Source organism: Coffea arabica, chromosome 3c, assembly GCF_036785885.1.
Source record: "Coffea arabica cultivar ET-39 chromosome 3c, Coffea Arabica ET-39 HiFi, whole genome shotgun sequence".
Classification (NCBI taxonomy): Eukaryota; Viridiplantae; Streptophyta; class Magnoliopsida; order Gentianales; family Rubiaceae; genus Coffea; species Coffea arabica.
The window spans coordinates 17,339,114-17,366,305 of record NC_092314.1 but is presented as its reverse complement, the minus strand read 5'-3'; the positions used below and the strand labels follow the sequence as shown (position 1 = coordinate 17,366,305).

The 27,192-nt window shown below is 33.3% G+C and overlaps 1 protein-coding gene across 3 annotated transcripts; it reads right to left on the bottom strand.

Moving 5' to 3' along the window:
• Positions 1-15,797: 15,797 nt before the first annotated feature.
• On the bottom strand, positions 15,798-23,612 carry LOC113734819 (ADP-ribosylation factor-like protein 2). Of its 3 annotated transcripts, XM_027261554.2 has the most exons (7): positions 23,243-23,612; positions 19,286-19,452; positions 18,199-18,325; positions 17,989-18,099; positions 17,318-17,480; positions 16,441-16,521; positions 15,798-16,165 (listed from the first exon to the last, which is right to left on the bottom strand). In XM_027261554.2, the coding sequence occupies exons 3-7, from the start codon at positions 18,261-18,263 to the stop codon at positions 16,028-16,030; spliced, it is 558 nt and encodes a 185-aa protein (XP_027117355.1). In that variant the 5' UTR covers positions 18,264-18,325; positions 19,286-19,452; positions 23,243-23,612; the 3' UTR covers positions 15,798-16,027. The 3 variants fall into 3 exon arrangements, with proteins under 3 accessions (XP_027117355.1, XP_027117356.1, XP_071938542.1); XM_027261555.2 differs by lacking the exon at positions 19,286-19,452; XM_072082441.1 differs by lacking the exon at positions 23,243-23,612 and having other exon boundaries at positions 18,199-18,266.
• Positions 23,613-27,192: the final 3,580 nt, after the last annotated feature.

Here is a 27,192-nt window from a genome sequence, read left to right as displayed (position 1 = left end):
GTAAGATTTATGTGTATAGTTATTTTCGATCTTGTTATGTAGGAATTGTGGTTTAAAATTTATAATTACTGATGGGAATTTTACATACGTGCAAGTTAAAAAATCGAATTACATCCGTTCACTGCAAGTATACAGGTCAACTAGTAGTTTAGAGTATATATCGGGTCGATCCCACGAGGAAGAGTGAACAATTACCGGTATTACTAAAGCTTCTTTATTATTTAGACTATCAATGAATTATAACAAATTTAACCTACTGAAATTATACAAAATAACAAATAAAAGCTCCTTAGGTTGTGGTATCCCTAACTACTCATGCAAGTGTTATATTTGGATCATTGAGTACTACATCTAGGCTAGTTATGGTGTAATTTCCTTAAACATGTGAAACCTACTTTCGTAGTGAATCAACCATACTCATAACTAATCCATACCTATTTTCATGGTTATGAAATTAGCTACAAATTCATTTTTTCAGTGAAATTACATGAAATGAATCACTAAAACCCACATAAGTGCACCTCTACTTTTGTGAGTGTACTCCCTATGTTTAGCACTTCTTGAACTAGTGTTAAATCTCAATTTTCATTGCAGAAACAACACCTTAGATAATCACAATCAATGGTACCAGATTAATCATGATTTAAAGAGCCAAAGTGCTAAATAACTTGCTCAAATCATAGCAATCAAATAACCAAATAATAAACACTAACAATTATAGAAGTTCAACCAAACCCAAGGCATAAACTTTAGAGCCACTTACTGAACACAAAATCCAGAACTTGTATATTAACCAAACTTTGAATCAAGTACAAAAGATAAAGAGTTTGGAAGGAATACAACCCTTGTCACATGAGCTTTCTTCCTTGCCTTCTTCATCCTCTATCTTCTTCTTTATCTAGCTAATAACAAGAATGGATGAACTATCCTACTCTATATAAGCTAAACTAACACTAAAAAGATGAAAAAGCTACATTTCTGCAACTTCAAGCTTCTCCCGTATGTCTCTCCATCTCCTTCAATCTTGCAATGAATTTGGCTATTTAGTGATGAAAGGTTGGTCAAGAAATGAGGCCTCCACCTTCCTTTTACAGCTGGGAATGTTTCTCACATGTCTAGCATCACATGTGAGTTGGTGGAGGTGAAATTGAGTTTTACGTGTACAGAGCAGCCTTTTCTGACCACAATCCGGCCACAAATCCGGCCAGATTGCTACAGTAAATCTGGGCTGCTACAGTGATCCGAGCTGCTACAGTACCTCGGATCCGTATAAATCCAAGCTCGGTTCCACTAACCCAGAAACAGCCGAGGGTTCGGATGAATAGTGGATCCGAGTGTGGATCACTTGCTCTGTTTTTTGGCCCAACTTCAACCGATCTTTTCTTGATGTTAGAGGCTGAACCAGCTCATGTCTAAAACACTAAAGTTGTAGCCTTTTGAGTTATCTTTCCAATGCATCAAGAATCACCTCATTTGGATTTGTGTAGGCTGAGATATGACTGAAATACCCTTGCCTGCTCCATGCCTTGTTCCAGTTTCGACCAATAGCAATTGACTCTATACTTCGGCTTTTTGACTAGGAAAACCTTCAAACTGGATTCAGATGTCTTCATCAAAGTTGTAGATCTATCTCTTATCTTCAAATGGGTTCAAGAATCATCCTAATCTGATCATTGTAGCTCAAGTTATAGCCGAAATACAAAAATGTGTCAAAACTGTCAAAATACACAAAATCCAAGTAAAAAGTGATAAAAACCTCATTTAACCACTTAAAAGCATTTTTCACCAATTATAGCCAAAATTATTCATTTTCTTCCAATAATATAACCAAAGTGACTAAAAATAATATAAAATATCATACAATTATTACGTAAATTAGTCACTTATCAATTACCATTAATTTCAACAAAGTTTTGAAATAATTATACTAATAATAGGTTTAAGTTGAAAGACACCTATTTTATGTGTAAATCTTAAAAATGTTTTGATTTTGATTCATGACTAACTAAATGGGGGATTGTTGGACATAGTTAGCTATGACTCTTCATTGCAAGTTAGAGGAAAATGGAAAGATTTGCACACCAATTCAAGTGTCATGATGTTTGGGATGTTCTAATAGTTGTATCCAACGTAAATTAGTACAACTCTTAAGGAAGTGTCTAGTCATTTGAATTGTGTCTAGTCATTTAAAAGGTGCCTATTCAGGAAGAAATATATTTCCAAAAGACATGACATTTCTTTTGAGGTGTCTAAACATTAAAAATAAGGATATTCAGATATTAGGAAAACTCATTTTTTACTTCTAGATTTACTATTCTTCTACTTCTTATCAAAACAATAATTCTCTGAACCATTTCTGGGAGAATTTCTTCATGCTACTGTGTGGAAATTCTTGTTGGCTTTGTTATTTCTGAAGGAAATTGCCGCAAATCCGGTAGTAGAATAGTGGGAGCAAATTTCCTTAAGAAAAGTGAATTTTCACGTCAAAGCTATTTTCCATAGTTGTAGTTGAAACTTCTCTAACAAATATCTAAGATGATTAACCATAGGGATGAGAAGAATCTCACCATCATAACTCTTATGATTTCTTCTCAAGGTTATTAATTCTAAGAGCTTTATAATTTAAGCAGTAGCAAAGAATAACAATAGGAATAAATAATAAAGATTGCCATGAATTAATATGCATAACTATAAAAGTGTCTTTAGAGCCCCAAATTGATTGGATTTAGGGCATAACACTAACAGCTGTTTCTCTCTGTCAGTGCCTATTATTTGTTCTTTTAAGTTTCTCTATGATGATTGGTTCTGTTATTTTTCCCTATGCCTCTGGTCTTAAGTTTTGGTTATATAGACTCTTCCTAAGGATGGCTTTTTGGAAACTTATCACTGGTGGAACTCTAAAAAGCAATCTTGCAGTTGATGTAGCTAGAGGAGTTAATAACGAATTGGGATGGGCTTTCGGCCACAAGATTAGTAAAATACTAAGAATAGCTTCCAACCTTCTAGCTGAACTTTTGGGACTGTGAGAAGGACTAATGATAGTTATAGAACATAACTACTGCAAACTAGAATTGAAGGTTGATGTATTAATATTTTTAATCTTTTAAACCAAGTTAATACTACTACTTACAATATCCTTTTCATTATATCTGATTGCAAGTACCTCTTCATATTGTTGCAGCAAGTCTCGATCAAAGCATCTATTTCAAGCATGTATTTTGTGAAGTAAATTAGATGATAGACCGTCTAACTGATTATATCCTCATTTTATAGATGTATAGGATTCTAACAACAGGATTATGATGTTATGCCACAACATTTTTAAATTGCGGCTAGATGACTATTTGGGGATTTTATCCTCATTTTATATCTAGATATGATTATATATTATTTTAATGTTCCGTTTACACAAAAAAAAAAAAAAGTTATTTCTTTTGTATCTTATTGACTTAAAACTTATCTTGCACTTGAAATATTTTCGTTGTGCAATTATTTTACTTGGCTTTCAGAACTAAATCATTGTGTTAATAAGATTATAAGCATGAGATGATGGCTTGTTTGTGTTTCTCATGATGAGAAAATATATGCGGTTCAGTTCGTATCATATTGAGTCCAGTATCTCTTGCTATTCTATAACTGTTTTTAGTGATTTACAATTAGATGGACTTTTTGTCTGACATTCACAGAATGTTGAGCTACTTCTTGAATTTGTTCAGGGGCAACTCAAAACAAAGATATTTCTAGTGCACATCAAGGTAGTGCAAATACAATTAGCCAACACAAAGCAGTGTTATATAGTGATATATTATTTTGAAACTAATGACATTATCACTGCTATCCAGTTAGCAAGGCAAAGCAAAAACTATTGTTTTTCTTTTACTTACCTAATCTCTTTTCTTGTCTTTCCATTGCTGGTTTCTTTATCCAATCTCTTCTTTTCTTCTGACTGTTGGATGTGTACACAACTTGACCTATTTAGATGAGCCTTCAACAACTACTTTAGTCAAGAATGTATTGTCCAAACATAATTATTTGCCAACTTTCAAGTTCGTATACAAAATAGTCATGCAAAAAGAACGTCAAGAGAAAAAAAAAAAAAAAAAAAAAAAAGCGCAATGCAATCTTCTAGGATTTTAAATCAATCTCCCAATGTGCTGTAGTGCTTAGTCAATGATTATAAATACTTATTTAGATATTAATTTCGTCCAGTCTTTATAGCATCTACCAATTGGTGAACATGATAAAATATACTGGGATTCATTTTCTCTCCTTTTTTTTTATTTTCGGGACAAGTGCATGATTATCCAGCTCAATCGAGCTCAAGGTTACTAACAAAACTATCAGTTCCTCTTCGATTACATGTGCCTTTTTGTTTCTTCTATTTTCTTTGTATACAGAAACAAGAAACATCTTATTGATCCAAGTAATCTACTCATTATATTGTCTTGCATTTCCTTAATAAATTATATATTTTCATTATATAATAAAAATAAAAAATAACTACAATGATATTGATGCACCTTTGTATAACTTTTTGTATTGAATATCTAAATTTAAATAACTAGGTATTTGTAAGCAAACATGAAAATTACATTGTGCATGGTCTTCTCCTCCTAGTCTTATATAATAGGTAGACTAGAGGTACCTTGGCGATCGCCTGCACCGCCTAGGCCCGGTAGTAGTCTAATTGAACACATAGTAACATATCTTTTTGGTATACAATAAACAGCACTATTAGAGAAAAATTAAGCATCAAAACAATTAAAATTTGTTATGGAGAGAAATTCCATATATGAAATTAGCCACTCCTCTCTCGATTTTATAAGGAATGAAATTAGCCCCCTAATTATTGTGATTTGGACAAAGAATTTTGAACCTGTATTAGCCCCCCTTTTGATTTGGACATGATGCTACCAAAAAAAAAAAGAGAAAGTAAATACACTATTAATGCATTACCAATTCAATAGCAACATAGTTTTAATTGTAATTAAATCAAAAGTAGTCAGTTGAGTCTACAATTTCTCTTAAGTTAAAGTGAAGAACCATATTATGATTATGGGAAAGAGGTAAAAAAGGATCTATCAATCAAATCCATCAATAATCTCTAGGTTACTGAAGGAAGGCAATAAAGCAAGTGCATGGTTAAGTACAATTGGAAAGAAAGAAAGCTATTTTTCTAGCAACTTCGAAAAATGATTTATAGCACAATAGGAAAAGAGAATTTAATCGATCATATAAAGAAGTTGTTTAAATGTAAGAGTTGGGTGAGCTACTGATTAAACATAATTAATCAATATCCAAGGACTAAAAGTTTTTCATCAATTTATAAAACTTGATCCTATAATCATAAATTAGACAACACATAAAAGCAGTCAAAATCCATATGGTTAAGCAATGACCCACAGTGAAAATTTTCTATCTTAACCCATATAGTAGATTTTCTGCCTCAACCCACCAAGGTAGAAGTGGAGAAATAAAAAATGGAAAAAAATCACAACTTCCTAAAATCAAAGCTATGCCACATGCTAAAAATTTGGGGTGTTATAGTAAACTCGTATGTTATCTTATATAATAAGTAGAAAACTCATTAGACTCTGAATGGATAATATAAGGCCAGACTTGTTTGGTTTGGCATGAAAAAAGGAGCAATCAAAGAAAAAAAAAGATATATAAGGGGTATGAAATATTAGAATTATGCCACTTATCAAACTATTATAAAATCATGTAGTAAGAAAGGAGACTGAGAACTAAAGTCCACTTTCTTCTTATATACAAGATAGATTAGATAGAGAAAGAGAGCTTTTGAAAAATTTTGGGGTCGGTCTTGTACAATCATGGGCTTCCCCCAGGAAGAATATAGAAGCCATGGTTTTGCATCCCTGCTGTTGACAAATGTAGTGTGTTTGGACAGCCAATTATTTGGCCAAATATATTTGCTGACATCACCATTACAATTTCCAATACACCTTTTTATCTTTCCAATTACCTTTTTATCTCACATACATCACATCACAAAAAGTGCTACAGTAAAAATATTTCAAATAACTTACAATCCAAACACAAGTTTGACAAAAGGAGATGGGGTAGACAGAGATTTTCGTTTCTCATCCACGTTTCCATTCTTTTATGATGTTTATCTTATTTTATTGTTAAAGAATGTGGCCATGACTTTTCTTATTTATATTATTCTATTGCTAAAGAATGTGGCCATGACTTTTCTTAATTACTTAATTTTTACTTTTAATCTGGTTCAGTTGTAGATTTGATCTATTATGTGATTTTTCTACTTTTAGTGTAGCTTTTACAATTCGAGTTTTGATGTACTTTTCGATGGATCACCCGAAAATCCATTTTTCATCTTTTTGGAATAGATTATTAAATATTAAATTGAGCCAATAATTATAATTCGCTTCCGGTCGTAGCTTCATGGCTTGCAATAACTTATATAGAAACAATGTTCTTTATAAGCTAAATAATGAACCCGTTAAGAATTTTTTCCATAAAATAACGCGGATTGAAATTGAATAATTGCAACATGTAGTCAATTATAACATATATATTTTTTATGTACCTTAGGCATGTTTTTAGCTTGGTTTATCAACTTATGAAGGAATGCCAGAGTTTTTTATTGTATAACCGTTAACAAAAGAAATGAACTAAAGCAATCGTCCTAAAAGTTAAAGAACGAGTTATGCTAAACAAAAAATAATATATGGACATCCAAATAAGAGGAAAGTAGAGCACCTGTGAAATATTGAAGAATCAGAAAGAAAATAACTGAAGAAAGAAGAAAAAAGGCAAGCAGATTTCATCTGCATTTTTTACGAAAATGGTCTTTAATGTATTTTTCAAAAGAACATTTCTGTCTCAAAACCAAACAAGATCTTATTGGTGTGACTGGAAGTCCTCGAGAAGTCAACGTGGGACTTTGAACCATCAAAGTTGGAAAGAAAGAACTAGGTGAATTTGTAAACAACTTGATGAATAAACTCACGATTCATGGTTCCGTCATGTGAATGTTTCTTCAATGATATGTTCATGGTTTCTATCGGTTCGTCAGGGGCTCGATATCACATTCGTAATTCGTTGCCTTCTCTTGTTTGCTGGTTTCTTTGGAAAGGACGTAATGCTGTAAGGTTTGAGGGCGTTTCCTTTGATGTCCGGTCTGTTGTGTATCAGGTGGAACGTTTTTAAGATAATTTGGAGGTGGGTGGTAAATTTAAGAAGGGTCATTTTGTTAGAGATATAGGGTGTTAATGGTTCAAATATGCTGCTGGTTTTAAGCACAAGGTCCAAGGGCTTGCTGTTGCCTAGGAGCCTCCTCCTGTTGGTTGTTATAAGCTTAATACGGATGCTAGTGTAGTTGATGCTAGAGGTTTTGGTGGGGGATTGGTGAGGGATGGGAATGGAAAATTAATTTGTGCATTTTATAAAAAGTTTGGTGACTCTAATATTTTTTCGGCAGAGGGTCTTTCGCTTCTTTATGGTTTAAAGTTGTGTCATCAGCACGGTTATAAACAGGTTTATGTTGAAGTTGATTCGATAGTTTTAGTCTATTTGGTTCAATCAAATGCTCTTGCTAAGTCGCCTATTTGCAATATTCTAAGGGAGATATGATTTTGAATTTCTTCACTAGTGACAGAGATTCGCCATTCAAACTCACTTGGCGTGGATTATGTATGGTTTGAATTTCGTGATCTTCCTTCTAATGCTAGGAAATTTACCAGCTTGGATAGTAGATCATTTCCATTTGTATGTAACCAAGTTGTAAGGGAGTAAGTACTCATTTATTTGCTTCAGCTGTTTTTAGCTTTTCGATTTTGTTCAAACTCTTTGTAATATTTGTATTTCATTTTTCATAAAATATAAGGGGTAGCGTCCCTTCCTCGTGTATGGATTTTGCCAAAAAAAAAAAAAAAAAACTCAAGATTCATCATTGATGCGTCTATTTATTAGTTTTTCATCTTCTCCTCCTTCTCTTTAGAACTCTTTTTTCCCCCATCTCTCTAGAACTTTTTCAATAAAAATCTCTTTCATATAGGAGAGAGAAAAAATCTGGTCTTTCTCCATAGGAGGGAGCACTCTTTTTAGTTTTTAGTTTCTTCTGTTCGAATAAATTCTCTCCTAGAGTTTCCTAATGAGGGATTCTTCTCTCTTAGGATCTCTTAGCTAGAGTTTTATTCATTGCTGGGTTTTTTCGTAGTGAGTTTTCTTACTTTTTATTTTTTTTAGTGAAATTTGAAATTTTGTAAATTTAGAATCTGGTTTCTCAAATATGCAATTTCTTAATTGTTGCAGATCTACATTTCTCTTCGAACTTAAAAAGTTTTAATCAAAATTGACAGTCAGAAGACATGCACAAATATATTGGGTTACAATGATTTATGTGGATGGAAGATACATGGGAACATCAATGTTATCTCTATTTGTATTGATTTCTTATGTCTATTGTACCTATTGATTTCAAATCTATATATGTTTGTGTTATGTCTGTTTAATGTATTTTCTATCATTAGTATAGATTTATTGAATAAAATAATCTTTTCTATTAAAAAAAAAAGTGGAGTAGTTCAAGATCTCATTAATATTATTGAAATTCCTTGAGAACTTGATGTGGGGCTTAACATGTGAGATGAAGGCTAAATGGCAATTGAAAAAAGTTTAATGGGTAGCAATTATTGTAATTTGTAAATTGCAAGAAAGTTAAGTGCTTCCTCCATCTTTTTGAAGTGTTGTACATCCAACTTTTGCATGTTTTAAAATATTTTTCATGTTTAGGGATGAAACAGAATAGGAATTTTTTCTTTCTCTTCCTTCTCTCTAGAAAAGAACTCTTTAACTAAAACTTTTTTCAACTCTCCCATGGGAGAGAGATCAAATTTTTCTGATCTTTTCCCATGGGAGAATCCCCCTCTATAGTTTCTTTTCATTTGTGTGAATAAAATTTCTTCTAAAATTTTCTAGTTAGAGTTTCTTCTATCCTAGGATTGCCTAGTGAGAGTTTTTTTTTTTTCCTAAATTTTTAGTAGGGATGCAATTGGGGAGGGTGCTCGTGGGGGGCTAATGGGGTGGGTGTTGGAGCGAGGGGTGGGGGTGCCCACAAGGGCCTAATGGGGAGGCGGTTGGGGCAGACGAATTTTTTCCCCCCTTAAGAAAGAGGGCTATGAGAGCCCGAAAATTATTTGTATAATATATGTTTTCATCTAGAAATTTGAATGTGTTGCAATCTGCTTGTTATTATTTAATTTATGCGTTTACTTGTTTTTTGTGATTAAACAAGTTGAATGTACCCTAAATTAGAGTAGGATCAACCCTTATAGGAATTAACACTAACTAGAGTAAGAAACTAGTAGGGTCATAGCATGATAATATAGAAATGTGGGGTAATTGTTAGATTAACTTTTGACTCATGCATGATTGACAAGTGGTGTAGAGTGTGTGCCAACTGTTGGTTACCTTGCAAGATACAAAACTCTTTTTTACCAGAAAAATTGTGTCTTGCCTCCATTATCTGAGAGGGTAAAGAGTTTGAGAGACCTCTTCCTCCTTTATTTTCCAGCCTAGAAAGTAGAGAGAATTCAGTGAAAAACTTGTGTCTTGCACCAACCATTCAGCCAAGAGAGAATAGAGAGTGAAGGCAAGAGAGGAAGCTATCCATCCAACCTGCTTGAACCAAGGGGAAGAAGGGAAGCAAGCCAACTCTCCAGCTTGAATTGTAGCAAAAAGATAAGGTATTATGGCTAAGAAAATTTCAGTTTTTTCATATACTTGAGGGAGATATAGATGCATGCTTGATTTGAAGATGGATAGAAGTAGAAACTGGTGTTAGAAACCTATATGTTGTTGGATATTTTAGTTCTTAAGCATGTGATGGATAGTCTTGTTCCAAAGCTTTTCATTCAGATTTTTGGAGGAATTTTACTAGGAATGCATAATATATGTCTTATTTCTTGCTTTGCATGATATATATAGTATGTTTACCTTTGAATCTAGTGGAAAGTTGATAACTTGGATGGAAAAAGTTTGAAGGAACTGCTGGAAAACTTATTTGACTGGCCAAGTGAGGGAGAGAGAATTTTTCAGTTTTTCTCTGTGAAATTTTGGCTGCAAAATTTCACATTGTTGTTCAATATACTTTATAACACATTAATCTTCACATGCATGTTGGATTTGAGTGAAAAATAAAGAGTTTTATTGGAGAAAAATTTGTTTAACAAACTGTCTTCTTGTTGGAAAATTTTCCAGCTTTGAGCCGTCGAGAAAGCTTGAATTTTCAGCTCTTAGTTGCAATTTTTGTTGAGTTTTTCTGGACAATGCTTGATTAATATCCCACCTTATGTTATGAACATGTTATTGTGTGTGATTTATGGTTGAATGTAAGAGCAGGGTGCTATTTTGGTGAGAAAATTGAAGATAGCCTGCCAGAAATTTCCAGTTTGAACTATAGGATGTGAGCTATGTTTTTCAGCTTGTAACTTCCATTTTGTTGAGATTTTTCTAGGAAATTCATTCCTTATAGTCACCTTATGATATATTGCATGATTTATGCTTGAATCAAGAAGGAAAGTTGAAATTTTGGTTAGAAATCAACATGCATGTAGCCTATTTTAGGATAAAAATTTCCAACCCTGAATCATGGTTAAATTTCAGTCTTTATTTTGAAATTTTGTTGCCATTTTACTGTAAATTCATGTGATATGCCTGTTAAAGGGTAATCACAAGTTTTGGCATGCTAAATCTAAAAGCTATAAGAGAAAATTTGAATGGAAATGCTGGAATTTTCTGTTTGAAGCCCGAGAGTCACTGTAACCACCATTTTTTTCAGATTTAACAATAAAATGTTGGCTGCAAACTTGCACATATTGGCTTATTAAACTTTTAATGCTTTAATCATGACATGCATAAATAAATTTACTGTTTTTGGAGAAAATTTGATGTAATCTTGGTGAGAAAATTCTGTCAAAAGAAGCCGAGAGTGAGAGTAAGGTTTCCAACCTTATTTCCAAGAATTTGGTTACAAACCTTTATACCTTTTTACTCACATGTTTGACAACCCTTTTAAACTAGAGTTTCATGTATTATTCCACTTGATTTGACCATGATAATTTAGTAATTTTGGAAAGAAAGTTAGTAGTGTCGAAAGGTCTAGTAATTATAGTTTGGGCATGTTTCAGGAGTCGATGGTGAGATAGAAGGAAACCCGGAAGTCGAGGCTTGACTTTTCACTCGATTTGGTGAGTGTTCTACATTTGTTTGTAATGATTGAAAATATGATGAACAATAAACGTTATGTGTTTAGTTGACTAATGCTTGTTGGATTATTGGTGTTTGAATTGTTTAGAATGAAGTTTAATAATTGCTACTATTTTACTGAAAGGCGAGTGCATATTTTATTGCACTCGACCTAAGTGAATTTTGGAAATATCGTTAGTGACTCATTGTAAAATGTATATCAATTGTCCCTCGCCTTCTAAGTCGGGAATGTACTTTATCGCACTCATGTTAGTTGAGTTTGAAAATTGATAATTGACCAACTAATACTGTAACTGTGCATGACCGTTATTGGGTCCGAACCCCATCGATAGTCAGCCTATTCGAGGTAGCAACGGGCTTGGTCAAATAGGTATAGTTCTTGGATACCGTTTATTGGTATACTCAATTATTACCCACCGAGGTGATCACCAATACTGGAAGGAGGAGAATGTTGGATACTGTTTACTTGGGGAAGTGACTCAAGATTGAAGGGGATTGTTTACCGTTTTGGAGGATATAAGGAGGAGATTTGTGGAGTGCGAAGTGATTGCAAGAAGTCATGAAATGAATTACTTAACGGAGCTAAGTGCTACATCTGAAAACTGATGAGACCCACCTCTAGAGTCCATATCAGTACTATATCTTTTGATATTGATTGTGCTATTGGTTAAGAATTATTTCACCAATTATCCTATTATTAATTGGTTTGTTATTCCTGTTATGTTACTAAAATTATGAAATTGTGTGTTTAAAATTACTTGTTTTCTTAGAACCTCGCTAGGTATAAACTCACCTTTTTAGTTTGTTTTCCTTAACATGGGTTGGAAACGTGGAACCGAGAAATAGTGAATTTGAGATTTGAAGTCTTTGATTTAAGTAAATTGCAATCTTATTTGTTAGTGAATTGATTGAACAACTTATATTTTGATCCATTTAGTTGGACACATAAATATGGATGATTTGGAATGTTGGATAGTTTGTAACGTTTAATTGTAGTGTTTTAATGGTTATTTTGGAGTTAATGCTATTGATTGGAAGATTTTGAATGAGTTCTAATGAGAATTAGACAAACAGTCTGTTAAACTTTAGATTACGCCCTAAAGGGAGGTAAGGTCGTCACAGGGGTAGGGAGCAGGGGAGTATACCCCCACCCTGCCACCAATAAAAAAATTATATACACACACACACACACACATATATATATAATATTTAATTTAATTTGTTACAAAATTATAATAATATTATTATTAGTTATAAGTGTTATACAATATATATTAGCATATGTAATATAATTGATATTGTCAATTATGCGAATAATTATACATGTCTACTAATAGAAATTATTAATTAGTTATACTAAATTTACTAATACATTTATCCTATATTCCTAATTACATTTAACACAATAACACTTTTTTCTCAAAAAAAAATACAATAATAATTTAGTGATTGTATTTGCTTCAAAAGTAAAAACTTGACTACTTTAATTGTATTTGTTTCATCATATTTTTTTATTGTATTCAAATAGTTTTTTGATTAATTTTATGGATTTCAATTGTAAAATTACAATGGATAATGACTCAATGATGTGTTGATATTTTAGTAATTAATTATTTGTAAAACTTTGACTACAATGAAATTATATGACAAATTTTATTAGTTCCATAAGGGAAGTGAGGCAGGACAAGGGAGGGGGCAATTAGTGGGCAGCGGGTCCTCCGCCCCACCCCCACCCCTTTGCCATTCCTACTTTGTAGTGAGATTTTTATTCTTTCCTATGAATTTCTAGTGATAGTTTTTTTTTTCAATTTTCTTTTTTATATCTGAGTTTTTTCAAATTTTGATTATCAGATCTGAAATTTTTTGGAACTATTTGGTAGATCTCATCATAATATCTAGATTTGAAATAGTTAATCAGCAGATTTGACAATTTGAAACGTGCACAGATGTCCATGGAGATACAATTACTTTAGCTCTCATTTTTAAATTTGGGGCTTCATAATACAATTTCTAACTATTTTTCTGCTCTTCAAATGTGTAGTATTTATTTTTCAAATCTGTTCTTTGATATCTGTGTATGTTTGATGATCTAACTTCTGCAATTCATACAGATTTTAATGAAATTATAATGTTTTATCAGTAAAAATATTTTTCAGGTCCAAATAGTCAAAGCATCCCCTCTCTTATGCCTTTGTGTTTTTGTTGATAAAATCTATCATAAAATTCAAATTTTGAATTTGAATAGTAAAGTTTGAAAGATCTAAATAATTATCAGTATCAATACACTAATGTCAAGATCTGCTTAATTCTCAAAAAGTAGATTTTTTTTTTCCAAAAAGTAGATTGTTTGACTTTTAACATTCCCAAACAATAAGAGTCTACATTTCTATGACTAGTACAAAAGAGAATTAGTGTAAAATTTATATATATATATATATATATATATATATACACGTTGACAGTGTATAAAAAAATTATCTATATCCATACGAAAAATGATCAATTTCATCCCTAAATTTTTTTTTTATTGGTAGCGATTTATTTCTGAAGTATATATTTGAAGCAGAGCAACATTTATTAATGGCAGATATTGAAATAGAAGGGCTAACTGGCAAACAGAAAAAGATGCACGCGAACAAAGGGCAACTATAGTATCTAGCTATATACCAATCTATAATTGAGAAGGTAGATTCATGATGGCTTAAGTTGAGAATCATTGGAGGTGTTAACGGCAGAGTAAATCTGAAATTTTGCCACTTGGAATATATAAAAATCCAAATAAAATGTTATTGAGTGATTGAGAATGTAGGTTCATGAAGGTTGTATAACTTGAAAAAGGAGTTCTAACCACTAGAGGTACTGGAATATCAATCTAGTGCAGGGAGTTTGTAATCCCTAACTATGAAAAAGAAATATAGAAAGGAAGAGCAGTAATAAAACTTTGTTACAATTGAATAATATATTCAATTCGCACACATTTCTGAAGCATTTGTCCAATGACTTACAAAAATTGAAAGAGAGTTCAGAAGTTGAATACAAAAAATCCCTCAATCTTTACCTGGCGGATTCCATCAACCAAATGAATGTTACGCAACTATGCTAAGGTGGATAAATGATATGCAAGATCCACATTCGCATCCACACAATTTTTTTTTTTCCAACAAACGATACCAATTTTATATATATTAACACTTGAAATTACAAGAGTTAATTACAAAACGGGGTAACTACTTCCATATCTTTCCTAGCTAGTTCTGATAACCAAGATGGGAATGATCCCTCCCAGTCAAGTATCCTAACTGACTTAACTGCAAATTGAGCCAAAGCACGGCTACAATATGTTATCAAAGGTGAATGATCCAAAATTCATTGACGGTGATAACAAAATACAAGCAATACTCAGCTGTAAAAGCAGGCAAAACAGTAAGTCCATCAAATGCTCTTCATTTATGGATTGGCAGTAGCAGTAATTCCATTAACTTGCCAGAAAATCAGATGTTTCATCTGTTAGTGTTAAGGTTTTGTCTTTCCATTTCAACAATTCCTAAAATGAAGTGTTTTGCTCTAATGCATCTCAACTTTCTGAACGAATACATAATCTATGATCAGAAAAAAGTCATATTCTACATGATGCATTTATTTGTTACTTTATCTAACTCCAATAGAAGGAAACTTATCAGCGTAATGGCGCAACCTATAGATATAAAAGACATGCTTTGATGCTTAAATGGTTGAGAGATGTACCTTGAATCAAGTCAAGCATAGCGAGCACATTTTCAGAATGATCAAAATCAATCACAAAGTACAACGTAGCATAATGCTTGTAAACAAATCTGGTATCCTGAAATAAGGAAGAAAGCATGATTAGTTTTCTGAATCCCTTTTACAAATCTAGAGCTGGAACAAAGTGCTGATCAACCCACATAACAAAGACTCAAACATTAAGAAAGAAAGAAAAACAGTGCACCATGCACTATAAGAGCAAGAATTACCGGGCTTAAAGTTGATTGGACCTCAACAAAGTTGCCAACATTTTGAGGCCTGCTGGAGTAGTTGGGTACCAAAAAGTGGGGAACCGTTGTCTCAGCGTCAATTCTGTGCCTAGCTGACACTTTAGCGAGGAACTGAAGAGAACAATCTTGAAATTTTGAGAAAATGTAAATTTTTGCCATACATCAAAAACCTTCCAGTGAAGATTTTAATATCTTTGTTAATGTATTTTTACTAAACCGCAATCACCAGGGTTTGGGTTCACTAACTTGTCCTAAATCAATTAGCGTCTCAGCATAGCTTAAGCAGAAATAGAGCTTGCTTAATTAGATTGTTGAGTGTTATTGATGTAAAACAAATCCCGAGAGATTGTTGACCAATGCCTGAACTAGTCAGGACTTCCACCAGATACCAGGCTGAGGATCTGTATCATGCCCTTCAGCCATCCAAAGCACAAGAAACCGATTTGGTGGGGGGCCGGGGGTTGGGGTGGGGGGGTTTGGATAGCCCCGAAAAAAATGGAGGAAATGTACCACCTAAAATACACCCCGCTGTAACAAAACAATGCACTTAAGATTCAAATACTGTAGTAAGACACTAGAGAATATCCTCTGTTTTTCCAAATACAAATTTCTATGAACATTTGTCTGGCTAAAGCTTTCCATAGTCTCTTAATCCCAAGGAAGATGAAAGTGCACAATTAAGACATCTAGAGGTTTACACTGGTCAGTAAAAACTAAACAACAAGATCTTGTGCCAATGATGTTATCCAAGACAGTGCAGCCTAATCAAGCATATAGATGCGAGAGGCAATATCTTGGACCAACCAATCAAATCCATCAAGTAACCCCTCTCCAGTGTATGCACTACATCCCACAATTCTCCAATGTCGACTTTTATCCATAGCTTCTAAGTTGAGTACCTAATCAATAAAACAAGAAGAAGATGAGTAAAGGATTTGGTCTCAACATTGTACAGTTTTATTCATATGATTCAGGAATATATATCCACTCCAGAAACACTGCTCTCATATGAATCAGGAATATGAAGCAAATCCAGATATAGACTGCCATCCTGCATGTATAATCCTTAGGCCTCCGTTCTCTTTCAATTATAGGAGAAGAAACAAAAATAGAAGAAAAAAAAAGAAGATTATTCTAGCAAAAAGGAGCCTGATTTGATGGCCTTCAGGCTTACTTTAGCTATTTCATCCGGAGAGAGAGAACCTTGTATATCCTGCTTGTTTGCAAAAATCAACAATGATGCTCCTGATAGCCTCTGTCATTTCACATCAAAAAAGCAGAGAGAGAGAGAGAGAGAGAGAGTAAGTGTTAAAAATCCAACAATTTCAAAAACAATCTAAACATTTTTTGGAAAGTAAGTGTACAGCTTTTCAATCCAGGAAACTGAGGCAGTTTTATGGACCAGTGACATTAGACAACATTATTTGCCCGGGATTTTAATAGGTATAGACAGGGAAAGGGACAAACTTGACTTTCCCAATTTATACCAGGTGAGTAAGAAATGAGCTAATCAAATTTTTATCCCCATATACCAAAAATAGAGAAACTGTTAAGATTAGGAAACTAGGACTTGAAGGCTATGAGGTCACCATGGAATGGCACTTTGTGTCTTCTACTTCAAACAACTGGATAAGGTATACAGATATTTTTTATCTTTCATTCTTTCTAGTCATGACCATGTCAATTTGCCAAGTTCCAAGTACAATACCTCAGCATGGGATATCACTAGTCTGAAGATTTTTATGCTGAAGGGGGAAACATTATTATATCCTTCCCCACATAACAATGATGCGTGTTATGATGTCCATGAGATTACCAAGTCGACCATATGAAATGGAGCAGTATGCCACAAATAGCAAAATTGAAAGTGAATAAATTGCAATTGTGGATGTCAGGGTGATCAGTTAAAGCTATGGTAGGAAATTAATCACTGTCAAAATTTAGCAAAATGAAAATGTAATCCATAGCCTAACTAAAGACCACAAGTTTCTTCTTTTAAATAGGAAAACAGGTCTCAAACTGAGCAAAACAATTACGAACATAAGATATACCTCTTCTTTCAAAAGATTATGCAATTCATATTTGCAGTCATCTAGCCTTCTAAGATCTGAACTGTCCACAACCCAAACCAATCCATCAGTCTGCTCGAAATAGTTCCTCCAGTAAGATCTAATTGTTTTCTGTCCCCCAACATCCCAAATATTCAGAGTATACCTGCCAATTACACAGTTTATTCTAGCAGCTCATCCATCAAAACCACAACCAACAGAGAAATCAAATTTAATTAGAGTTAATACAACTGATAGGACTCAATGTTCTATTTTCAACTATATCCACAAAAATTCCTTCTTCACGATCCACACCAATTTCATATAAGATCCACTAAAGTTCTCAAGCAATATAATGACAGAACAAGCTCATTTTATCTTTAACAGAGACAAACTGAAGCCCCAACTTCTGCACCTAGAACATGGTCACCCATGTGATTGCTAGATTGCCTCTTCAGAATGAAAACCCCAGAAAGCCCATCCAGATATTATAATGAAAAAGAAGCTCTGCAAGTGAGACTACAATCAAGCCATTAAAAAAAAATCCCCTTCTTAAAGATGTCTCAAATATCCTTTCTTTTTTTTTTTCTTTTTCTCCAGAACTATTAAAAATAGATATGAACAAGCCGAAACTTCAAAAAAGTAGCAAAAATTTGGAGAAGCGAGAAGAATACTTTTCATAGATAATAGTCTTGATGTTGAAGCCAAGCGTGGGACTAATAACACTGGTGTCTTCCCCATTAATTTTCATCACAATTGTCGTCTTACCAGAGTTATCCAGGCCTCTGTCTCAAGAATAAAATCAAAGCTGAAGGTTAGATCTAAAGACTGAACTTGAAAATGACAAAACAAAGGAAAGGGGCAACTGGGCTCTCGATACATACACCATAAGAATCCGCATTTCCTTTTCTTTACGCTTGATCTTCCGAATTATGCTCAGAAGCCCCATTAGCTGCTAGTTTCTCAACAATGGAAGACAGATCAGGTTTTTCAGTGGAATTTGATTCAATCCTGGAGAATAAGTTAACAAGGTACTCTAGCAATTAAAACGTCAAATCGAAAAATGGTGTTCTCATTGCTACCTTCTGCAATTAGGATTAAACATTTGAATTCAAGGAAAAAGGTTTAATAGCGCTTGAAGACGTGATATGATGGATCTACTAGGGTGTGCCTTGTTGTTAGTACTAAACTTTTTTATTTCAAATCCATTCAGATACATTTTAATAAATGCATAGTTTAAGTATTGAAAGGTTCTTAAGGTCAATAATTATCTGATCTGGTTCCCAAATTTTGATATTTTGTTATTACCCGGTAAAAGTTACATGTTAGCATCTGCTTTTAACTCAATTTTGTGGCAAACTTAAGATCTCAAATGCAACAATGTTCTTCTTATGATGGAAACAACAAGAGGTACACGACATGAACCCAAATAAAGATGCACCAAAAGGGTGGGAATAGATCAATTCAAACCAAGTCAGGCAGCTAGTTTGCTCTAGCAGAGTACAGATGGGAATAAGTTAGGGTACAAATGAGAATAAACACAGTTAAGTAAACTATACAACTCCGAACAGAACAACAAAGAAAGCAAATAGGCAAATCACAATGCTCTACTACATGTTTTGAGAAGCTAATTGGGATTCATAAAAATGAAAAATACATAAGGTGACCGCACATAATCAAAGTTGCTGCAAAACCAGGATAAAACCCCAACGCAATTTTTTTTTTCACTTCCCAACTTAATGATTAAACACTTTTCACTAGCTACTATTGAGCTCTCGAATAGATAATTTTACATTTCTTTTTGGCATATCATCAAACATCTACTACGCACAAATCATGAATGCAGCTGAATGCCCAAACAAACCCATTTCAACTCTGGGCCAAACTAAAAGACGTCTCTGTTTTCCCAAAATTAATCAAAGACAATGCAAGAAATATACGCCAAAAACAATAAGAAACTAATCTCCGTACCAATCTTTAGGCCAATCTTGTCTCGTCAAGACCCGTTAAAAGTACAGAATGCGGGTGGCGGAGAAGGCGAAGGGCGATTGATGCTTCCTCAAGCAAGGAGAAGGTTATCGCGGCAGGGGAGGCCAGGTTGGCCGATGGGTAGTGACATAAAATAAATTCAGATACACCTGTATGCATTGCAATTTTTTTGAAGTTTTTTAAAAAATATACTATAATAATTTAATATATGTAAGATAAAAAAATAATTAAAAATTTATTTACTAAAAACGTAAAAATATTTTGATGAAAAATGGCTTCCCAATCAAGGCTCTGCCATGCGTGAGTTAATTTGGAATTAATAAACTTTTTTTAAAGAAAAATAATTGCTGGCGTATAATCAAATTCCAGTACCAATTGACAAATATTAATTAATAAGACTAAATGTGCTTAGAAATTGATCATTTGAGATTGTATTTATTTTTGTCTAAACTTTAGATATTAGAACCGCATGTACCTCGAATATTTGGAACAATTTCGATGAATTGATTAACCGCTTTGTTTTTCAATGAATTCTTTTTTAGTAGAATTTCTATAAAGGATCTTCCTTCTTTGTTTTTCGATTTTCATAGATCTATAAATAAATACTTTAATGTATTAAGTGACAAAAAAAGAAAAATATTTTAGAATCCACCTAGAAAAAGTGAATGTAAATTAAATTTCACCTACCACAAGCGACAATAAATCACGACATTACTAAATCATATATACAAACATAGAAATTCCTAAAATCAATGAGATATTCTTTAGTTTATTTGTGTGTTTACTCACATATTGCTTACTATAGGATTTTTCAATACTTTAATATACTTATTACATATCTTGCATAAACAAGTGGAATCTATAGTTCAAAATTGGGATAATTTCAGAAACCTCCCTTGAGGTTTTTGACAATTTCATCGACTGCCTCTAATTTTAGAAAATTACACTGACCTCTCTCGATTAAATAAAATGATTACAATACCCCCTATTTAATAGATAATTTACCATATGTGGGATACAAAGACCAAACCAAAAGTAAAAGAAAAAATAAAAACCTGCAACAACTCATCATCATCCTCAACCTGTCGCGTCCCATTTTTTCGCGATGGCAAAATAAGATGATGTTTATAAAAATATGATTTTATTTAAAAACAAGTAAAAAAAAAAAAGACCTAAAATGAGACTTTAAAAATACGACAATTTGAGTCCAAAATTTAGTCTAAAAAGATTTTTAAAAAAAATTAGTAGTCACCACTTGATATTGAATTTGGGTGTGCCAAGTCACCGAAAAAGTGTTTTGAAATAAAATAAAACCCTTTTTGACAACTCCAAATTTTTGAAAACAGAGAAAATGAGTTCGGAAATCACGATTGAATAAGTGAAGGCAAAGGTTCGATTATCTCAAATCTAAGGCACCATTTCAACCTAGTCTAAGCTAGTTGCGTGATTTAGTCAAAATTTTCTTAATCTAACCCTTAAATTTATCACATTTGGATATTTGCTACATGGATGCAAATAAAAAATATCGAAAGGGACAAAATATCCATTCAAAGATTTAATTGATACCAATCGCATTACTTGCAAAGGCCAAAATAATTTTTTGAAGGGGTCACGAGTATGCGAATGATGAAGTTAAGAGAAAAGAAAATTAAATTATATGCATACGATATAAGTGACCAAAGAATAGGAATGCAACATAATGGGTACGGGAGACAAAAACTCGTGACATAATTTTCTTACACAGAGATTAATGAGGTATTTAAACTAAAGAGTTATAATCACCCATTTCCCATGTTCAAAGAATAATTCTCCTAACATGAACAAGCAAATGAACTAGCTTAAATGAGATGCAATTCTAAATGTTATGATTAACACATATAAATGATAGGGGATAGAGGATAATACAATAGAAAATATCATGCAAATGAGAAAAAGATCCTAGAATAAAAATATGCATGAAATATGTAATAAATGTCACACAAAATGAATCTAATGCATGAACAATCTAAGGGTCTAGCGTTGGACTAACCCATTTCTAAAAATCCTTACTAGTATTGGACTAACAAGTAAACGGAAGAAGAAGCCACAACTAGCGTTGGACTAGTGTAGTGACGTCATGCATTAACAATACATAGTAAAATAAATACTACATAAATTAAAACAAATAGACATATAAGAGCACGTAGCACATAACACGTGAGCACAATATTTAGATGCAAATATCCTAAAGGAGCGAGTAAACACGTAATCACACAAGCATGCAAGCACACAAACAAATAAAAGCAAGTGGAGGCCTAACTATTACATTCGGGGATCATAACTACAATCTAAAAGGGTGAAAAATAAAATAATAACCTAACCATTACAATTTGGCATTTAAATGCCTCTCAAATAATAAAAAATTAAATTAAAGTAAATATACAAAATTAAAAAAAATGAATAACTAAATAAAATAAAATAAAAACATTCAAAAACATGCAATTACACACATAAAATCACATAGGAGCACATAGGAGAATTTAAAATGACACAAGAAGATACCTCCCTTGACGTAGAAGCTAACAGGGGATGGGATTCGCCCTATTTAACTCCAAAATTAATAGAATCATTAAGGCACCAATTTAATCAACAAATAAATCATAACAAATGGAAATAAACATGAAATCAATCAATTGAAACACTTAAATGAAGTGTAATCAATGATTATAGAAGAAAAGCAACTTCTATTTAAGCAATCAAATCTATTAGGGATCTAATTGCAAAAAATAAATAAAATTTTGGGGTCAAATTATAATTATCACAAAAAATTGGGGTCAACATTAAAGAAAAATAAAGTTTAAGGACCTATTTGCAATTAAAACAAGGACCTAATTGAAAATAATCAAAGTCTTTAGGGTCACAATGAAAATACACAAAAGTATAGGGACCCATCTGCATTTTTAGGATCTGGTCTCTTAAACTAGCTCTACCATCATGCCATTGGGCCATTTTTCTTATTTTTCAGGCCAAGATCCTCTCAGCCCGACCGAAAGTCCTAAGAAGACAAGCAGGCCAGCCTATCTTAGGTCCAAGCGAACCCCAACTAAAAATATATGGGCTTTTATTCCTAAAGCCCATGTCAACAACCCAGAAAATAAGTCATCAATTCATTTGTCAAACCCAACCAACAATTCCAAACCAAATATCATCTTATTTTATGAAAACCCAACAAGATAAAAACCCAACTAAAAATTACTAAACTCTGATCATGCATTAAATCCCAGAATTAAACTATCCAAAAAGTCACATAAAATATGCAAACAGAGGATTAAACTTAAAAGGGTGAAATTAGTTCGATTTTTCCAGATTTTGGGCCACAATAAAATTAAACAAAAATTAAGGGGTTAAATTACAATTTTTCAAAAATTCATTCATTCATGAATTGCAGAGTCTTTCTTCTTCGATGCAACTGAAAGGGAAAAGTTCCTGCAGCCTCTGATGCTTCAAAATCCAGCAATTTTACACTGCAGAAACGTACTAAAATCATCGCAAGATGCAACAACAAAATGGAAGAAATCAACTTCAAGAATCAAGGCTTCTCTTCCCCCCCCCCAACTGGTGGAACGCACAGATTCTGGCCAACCTTTGACTGGCCGGATCTCCTCTTGAGTGCATACAGAAAATACACAAGACTTATTCATACTAATCTCCAAAAATCCGTTCAGGCATTTTATCAAACAACAGGCGGGCAAAAGAAAATTAACCAATTCTTGCTTAATTGAAACCGTCATCAGCCCCAAAATTTGTCAAAACACAAGAGATTCTAGTCCAATCAACATACAAAGCATACATATTCCAAAATCCATGAACAATCAGCAGGAACAATGGCGTGAACAAAGTCACGGAAGACACGTTTGTGCTCGGGGAGGAACTGAAATTCAAAGAAAAAGGGTAGCTTACAGCGTTTTCTCGATGAAGATTTGCAGGCAGTGATGGCAGATTCCGGTGGGCGGCAGCTTCTATTGATTTCCGTTCGGCAATTGCTTCCCGTAGATTTTCTTTTCTTCCCCCAGCCTTCCCTCTGATTTTTCTTTCTTCTTGCCCTGTTTTTTTTTTCCTTTTTTTCTCTTTTACTCTGTTCTCCCACCCTTTCCGTTGTTTTTTCTCTGGTTTTTCTCTTCCGCCCCTCTCTGCTTCCACTTCCTCTCTTGCTTCTTGTCCCAATAGAGAGAAGGAGAGCTGAGAATCAATTTCCAGGCGAGAGGAGAGTCCTGAGCCCTCTTATGCAATTTTTCTTCTTCTTCCTTTTTTGTCCGTTGAGAGCCTTTCTCAGTCAAAAAGTGATGATGCCATCATGAGTCATCATGATGGTTCATGATGGCTCATGATGGTGTTTTTTTTTAAAATAAAATATTATATATATTTTTTTAAACAAACCTGAAAATATAAGATAAATTTGTACATTAGAATGCAAGAAAATAAATAAATTATTAAACAAAAAGAATTCAAGAAAATATTAAAATTGATAAAAATTTAGTATTTACACACATCCTTACTTTAATTAATACCAGTTTCTTTTTTCTTTTCCTTCTTTTTTTTATCTCTTATAATTCTTTCCTTTCTACCTATAATCTCAGTTTTTTCCACCAATCAATTACATCACTATGCAAACCTACCCAAATTGTTTATTTCTTGTATACTTCTTTCTTTCCATGGCACTTAACTATTAGTCCCTCTTGTTTATTTCTTCTTGTGTTATAATTTGCATACATTAAAGAATCAAAATTTCCAAAATTACAAATTGAGGGAGCAAATGAAATTTTCATGGTCAAATTAGATGGAGTTGATGAAAATGGTTGTGATGGAGGGGAAAAAATGAAATTAAAGAGTTATGGTTGGAAGAGAAAAAGGGACAAATATGGGTTATGCTACCATGTCTATTACGTCTATTACGCACTAGAATCTAATATCTTAATTTGGTTTCATTTTTGTTTGATTTACAAGTATTGATGGTGGTTTGTCACAAAAATTAATTTCTCTGTTCGTAATGCCACTGGAGTATAGGGTTACTCTTGGCAGGCATTAATAATGGTTAGCTAGGTCCTTTTATGTTCAAGGAAGATAATAGATGATAGGTGTTGGGTTCATAATTTGATATGTAAGATTAGTCAATAGACAAAAATACAGTGTTAATTTGGGGCGGGAAGCTTTTTGAGGGTATTTTAGTTGGTGGTGGTTGTTATGGTTGATTTGTAGAGGAAGTGATTTAGGTTGAGTTTGGGATTTTGATGATGCCGAAATTGATAGAATTTAGGGATTAACTTGGAGTGCAATTTTACTAAATTTTGGGATTTTAGTGATGCCAAAATTAATAGAATTTTGGGATTAAGTTGGAGTTTGCTTGAACAAGTTGATGAGGTTTTGGATTTACAATTATCATGGAAGCATAGCAAATCTAGATGAAAGTGTTTCTTTTTTTTTTTTGGTTAAATTGTTCACTAAACCTTTTTTTCACTTTCTTTTGATGTATGACATTGCATAAGGATATTTTAGGATACTTAAATATAATTCTGGCCGATGAGTCTATAATGTTACTTAAACACTAAAAGTAAGGGAGATCAATGTAACTTTCCAAAATTGGGGAGAGCTGAGTGAAATTGCCAGAAACCTCAAGGGAGGTTTCTGAAATCATTCCTTCAAAATTTTGTTATGGTATAAGAGCTATCACGGCAAAATTCATCCTTGTTAAAAGAATATATAAATAATGAACGATACTGTACTAGTCCACAATCAATGCATTGGAAAACTAATCCAGAAATAAAATTTTGATGCTCACCAATTTCCAATGATAGTAACCAAAAAAAAAAAACTATTGTTTGACCGCATCTAATCCCTAACTACATAAGGCGTCCAAGGTCTTGCTACAGTGATTTCGCAGGTTATTTTGTAATTTGGCTGTTTGATTTGTCCTTCTTTGTCCTATGGTCCAATATGTAGCCGTCAACGTCCTCTGCTCTCAATCTGTGCCCGTGAAGGTGTGAAGCTCCAGTGACAAGTTATAAATTAATTGTCTGGCTTTGTTCTGTTAAATCACCCTTACTCCTTGCTTTGTCGATTAAATCAAGCCCTCTTCATTATTAAATTAAAGCTGCTCACTTGTTGGATTAAAGCTATTGCATCGCTTTGTTCCATTAAATCAACCTCTCTCGATTATTAAATTAACACTACTCAATTATTAAATTAAAGCTATTGTGTTTTTAGATTGAGTAGCATAGTATATGTGAGAACCCGTAGATTTTCTTATTTTCTAGACTTTATTTTATTTAATTGCACGTTTTTCTGCATTTTCTTTCTTAGAAAACTTTTCTAGATAATTTTTATGAGTAAATATAGTTTTTAGATGATTTGTCTAGTATCGGTTAGTTTTGAGAAATTAAGAGCGTAGACCGGACGTGGGACCCATTAGTGCAGTAAAATTCGGCCAGTTAGGTTAAATGTTGGATACTGGGTTTATGTTAGCAGGTGTTAAGAGATAATTAGAGGATACCAAATGGATGAGAGTTGGAGAGACAAAAAGATAGCCATGCATTAATGGTAGTGACAAGTGTCACTTGGAGGTTTAGTCTTGACTTTGACTAACTTGTCTACTTTACCAATTTAATCAAATTTGACCCAAAAATTCATCACATATCCCACTCCTTAGCCGAACGTCTTGCTTGAGAAAAGAAAGAAAAAGCTTCCAAGTTTCTTGCTCCAATCTTGCCCAATCTCACAAACTAACCATTTAATCTTGAATTTCTTCCATAAAACCTCTTAGTTTAGTGCTTGTAAGGTGGTTAGTGAAGTGGTTTGGAAGACTAAAGTGCTAAGTGGTCTCTTTTCTTGAGTTGATAAGGTAAGTAACTAAGAAACCTCTCTCCTCTATCTAATGATGTTTAATTAATGACTTGTGGTAGCCTAAGGGATGATATTAGGTGTTATTTCATGATTTTGGTTGAGATTGATGACATTTTCTACTTAATCATGATTTTTCTGATTTAATATGATTCATATGTTGTGGCCATGGATGATGATTGGAAATGATCTGGAATGAAACCTTAGTGTGTCAATTGTAGTTATTTGCGGAAAATTTCCGCATTGAACGGAAATTTTGGAAGTTAGGGTTTCGATCACCCCCTTTCTGCCCGGTATTATTCATCATAATTAGAGGTCGAATTAGCCTTGGGTTAAAACATGAAAGTAGGGAATGATATTTTAGAGATGTCTGCAAAATTTCAGCTCAATTGGAGCAACGTAGCCTATGAAAAGACAGAAATACCCCTGCTGCCCTGTTTCTACCCGAACATGCTAATCAGCTTCTATAATTGGTTATTTTGACCAGGAATACTACTGATTTGGTTTTTGATACCTTCTTAAGAAATGCAGCCTGGACTCTTAGCTTTCGGATGGCTTTGGAATCACTTGAATTGGATTTTGGTAGCCTGAATTATGGTGGTTTAACCAGAATGAGGTTTGCTAACTTGTTTATGTGGTTCTAGTTTGGTATATTGAACTTTTGATCTAGTTGCACTACAAACTGGACTGAGTGACCTTCTGTAACATTGTAGCCCTTTCTATTAGCTTCGAAACGGTGTATATTGTACCTCCATTCAATAATCGTAGCACTGGTTGTGTCCAAAACGCTAAATGACGTCAAAACTGTTTTTGGGTTTTAGGGCTTAACCTTCATTTCCGGTCATTTTCCTAGCTAAATCTTGTACTTGAATGACTTTGAGCCTATTGAACGACTGTATGATGAATTTATATTGTGTATGACCTTGGGATTGATTGAGAAAAAATAATGAAGCCATAAATAGCTGGAAAATAGAGAAATACAAAGGGCGTGCTGCCCAAATTTTCACTCGAGAATT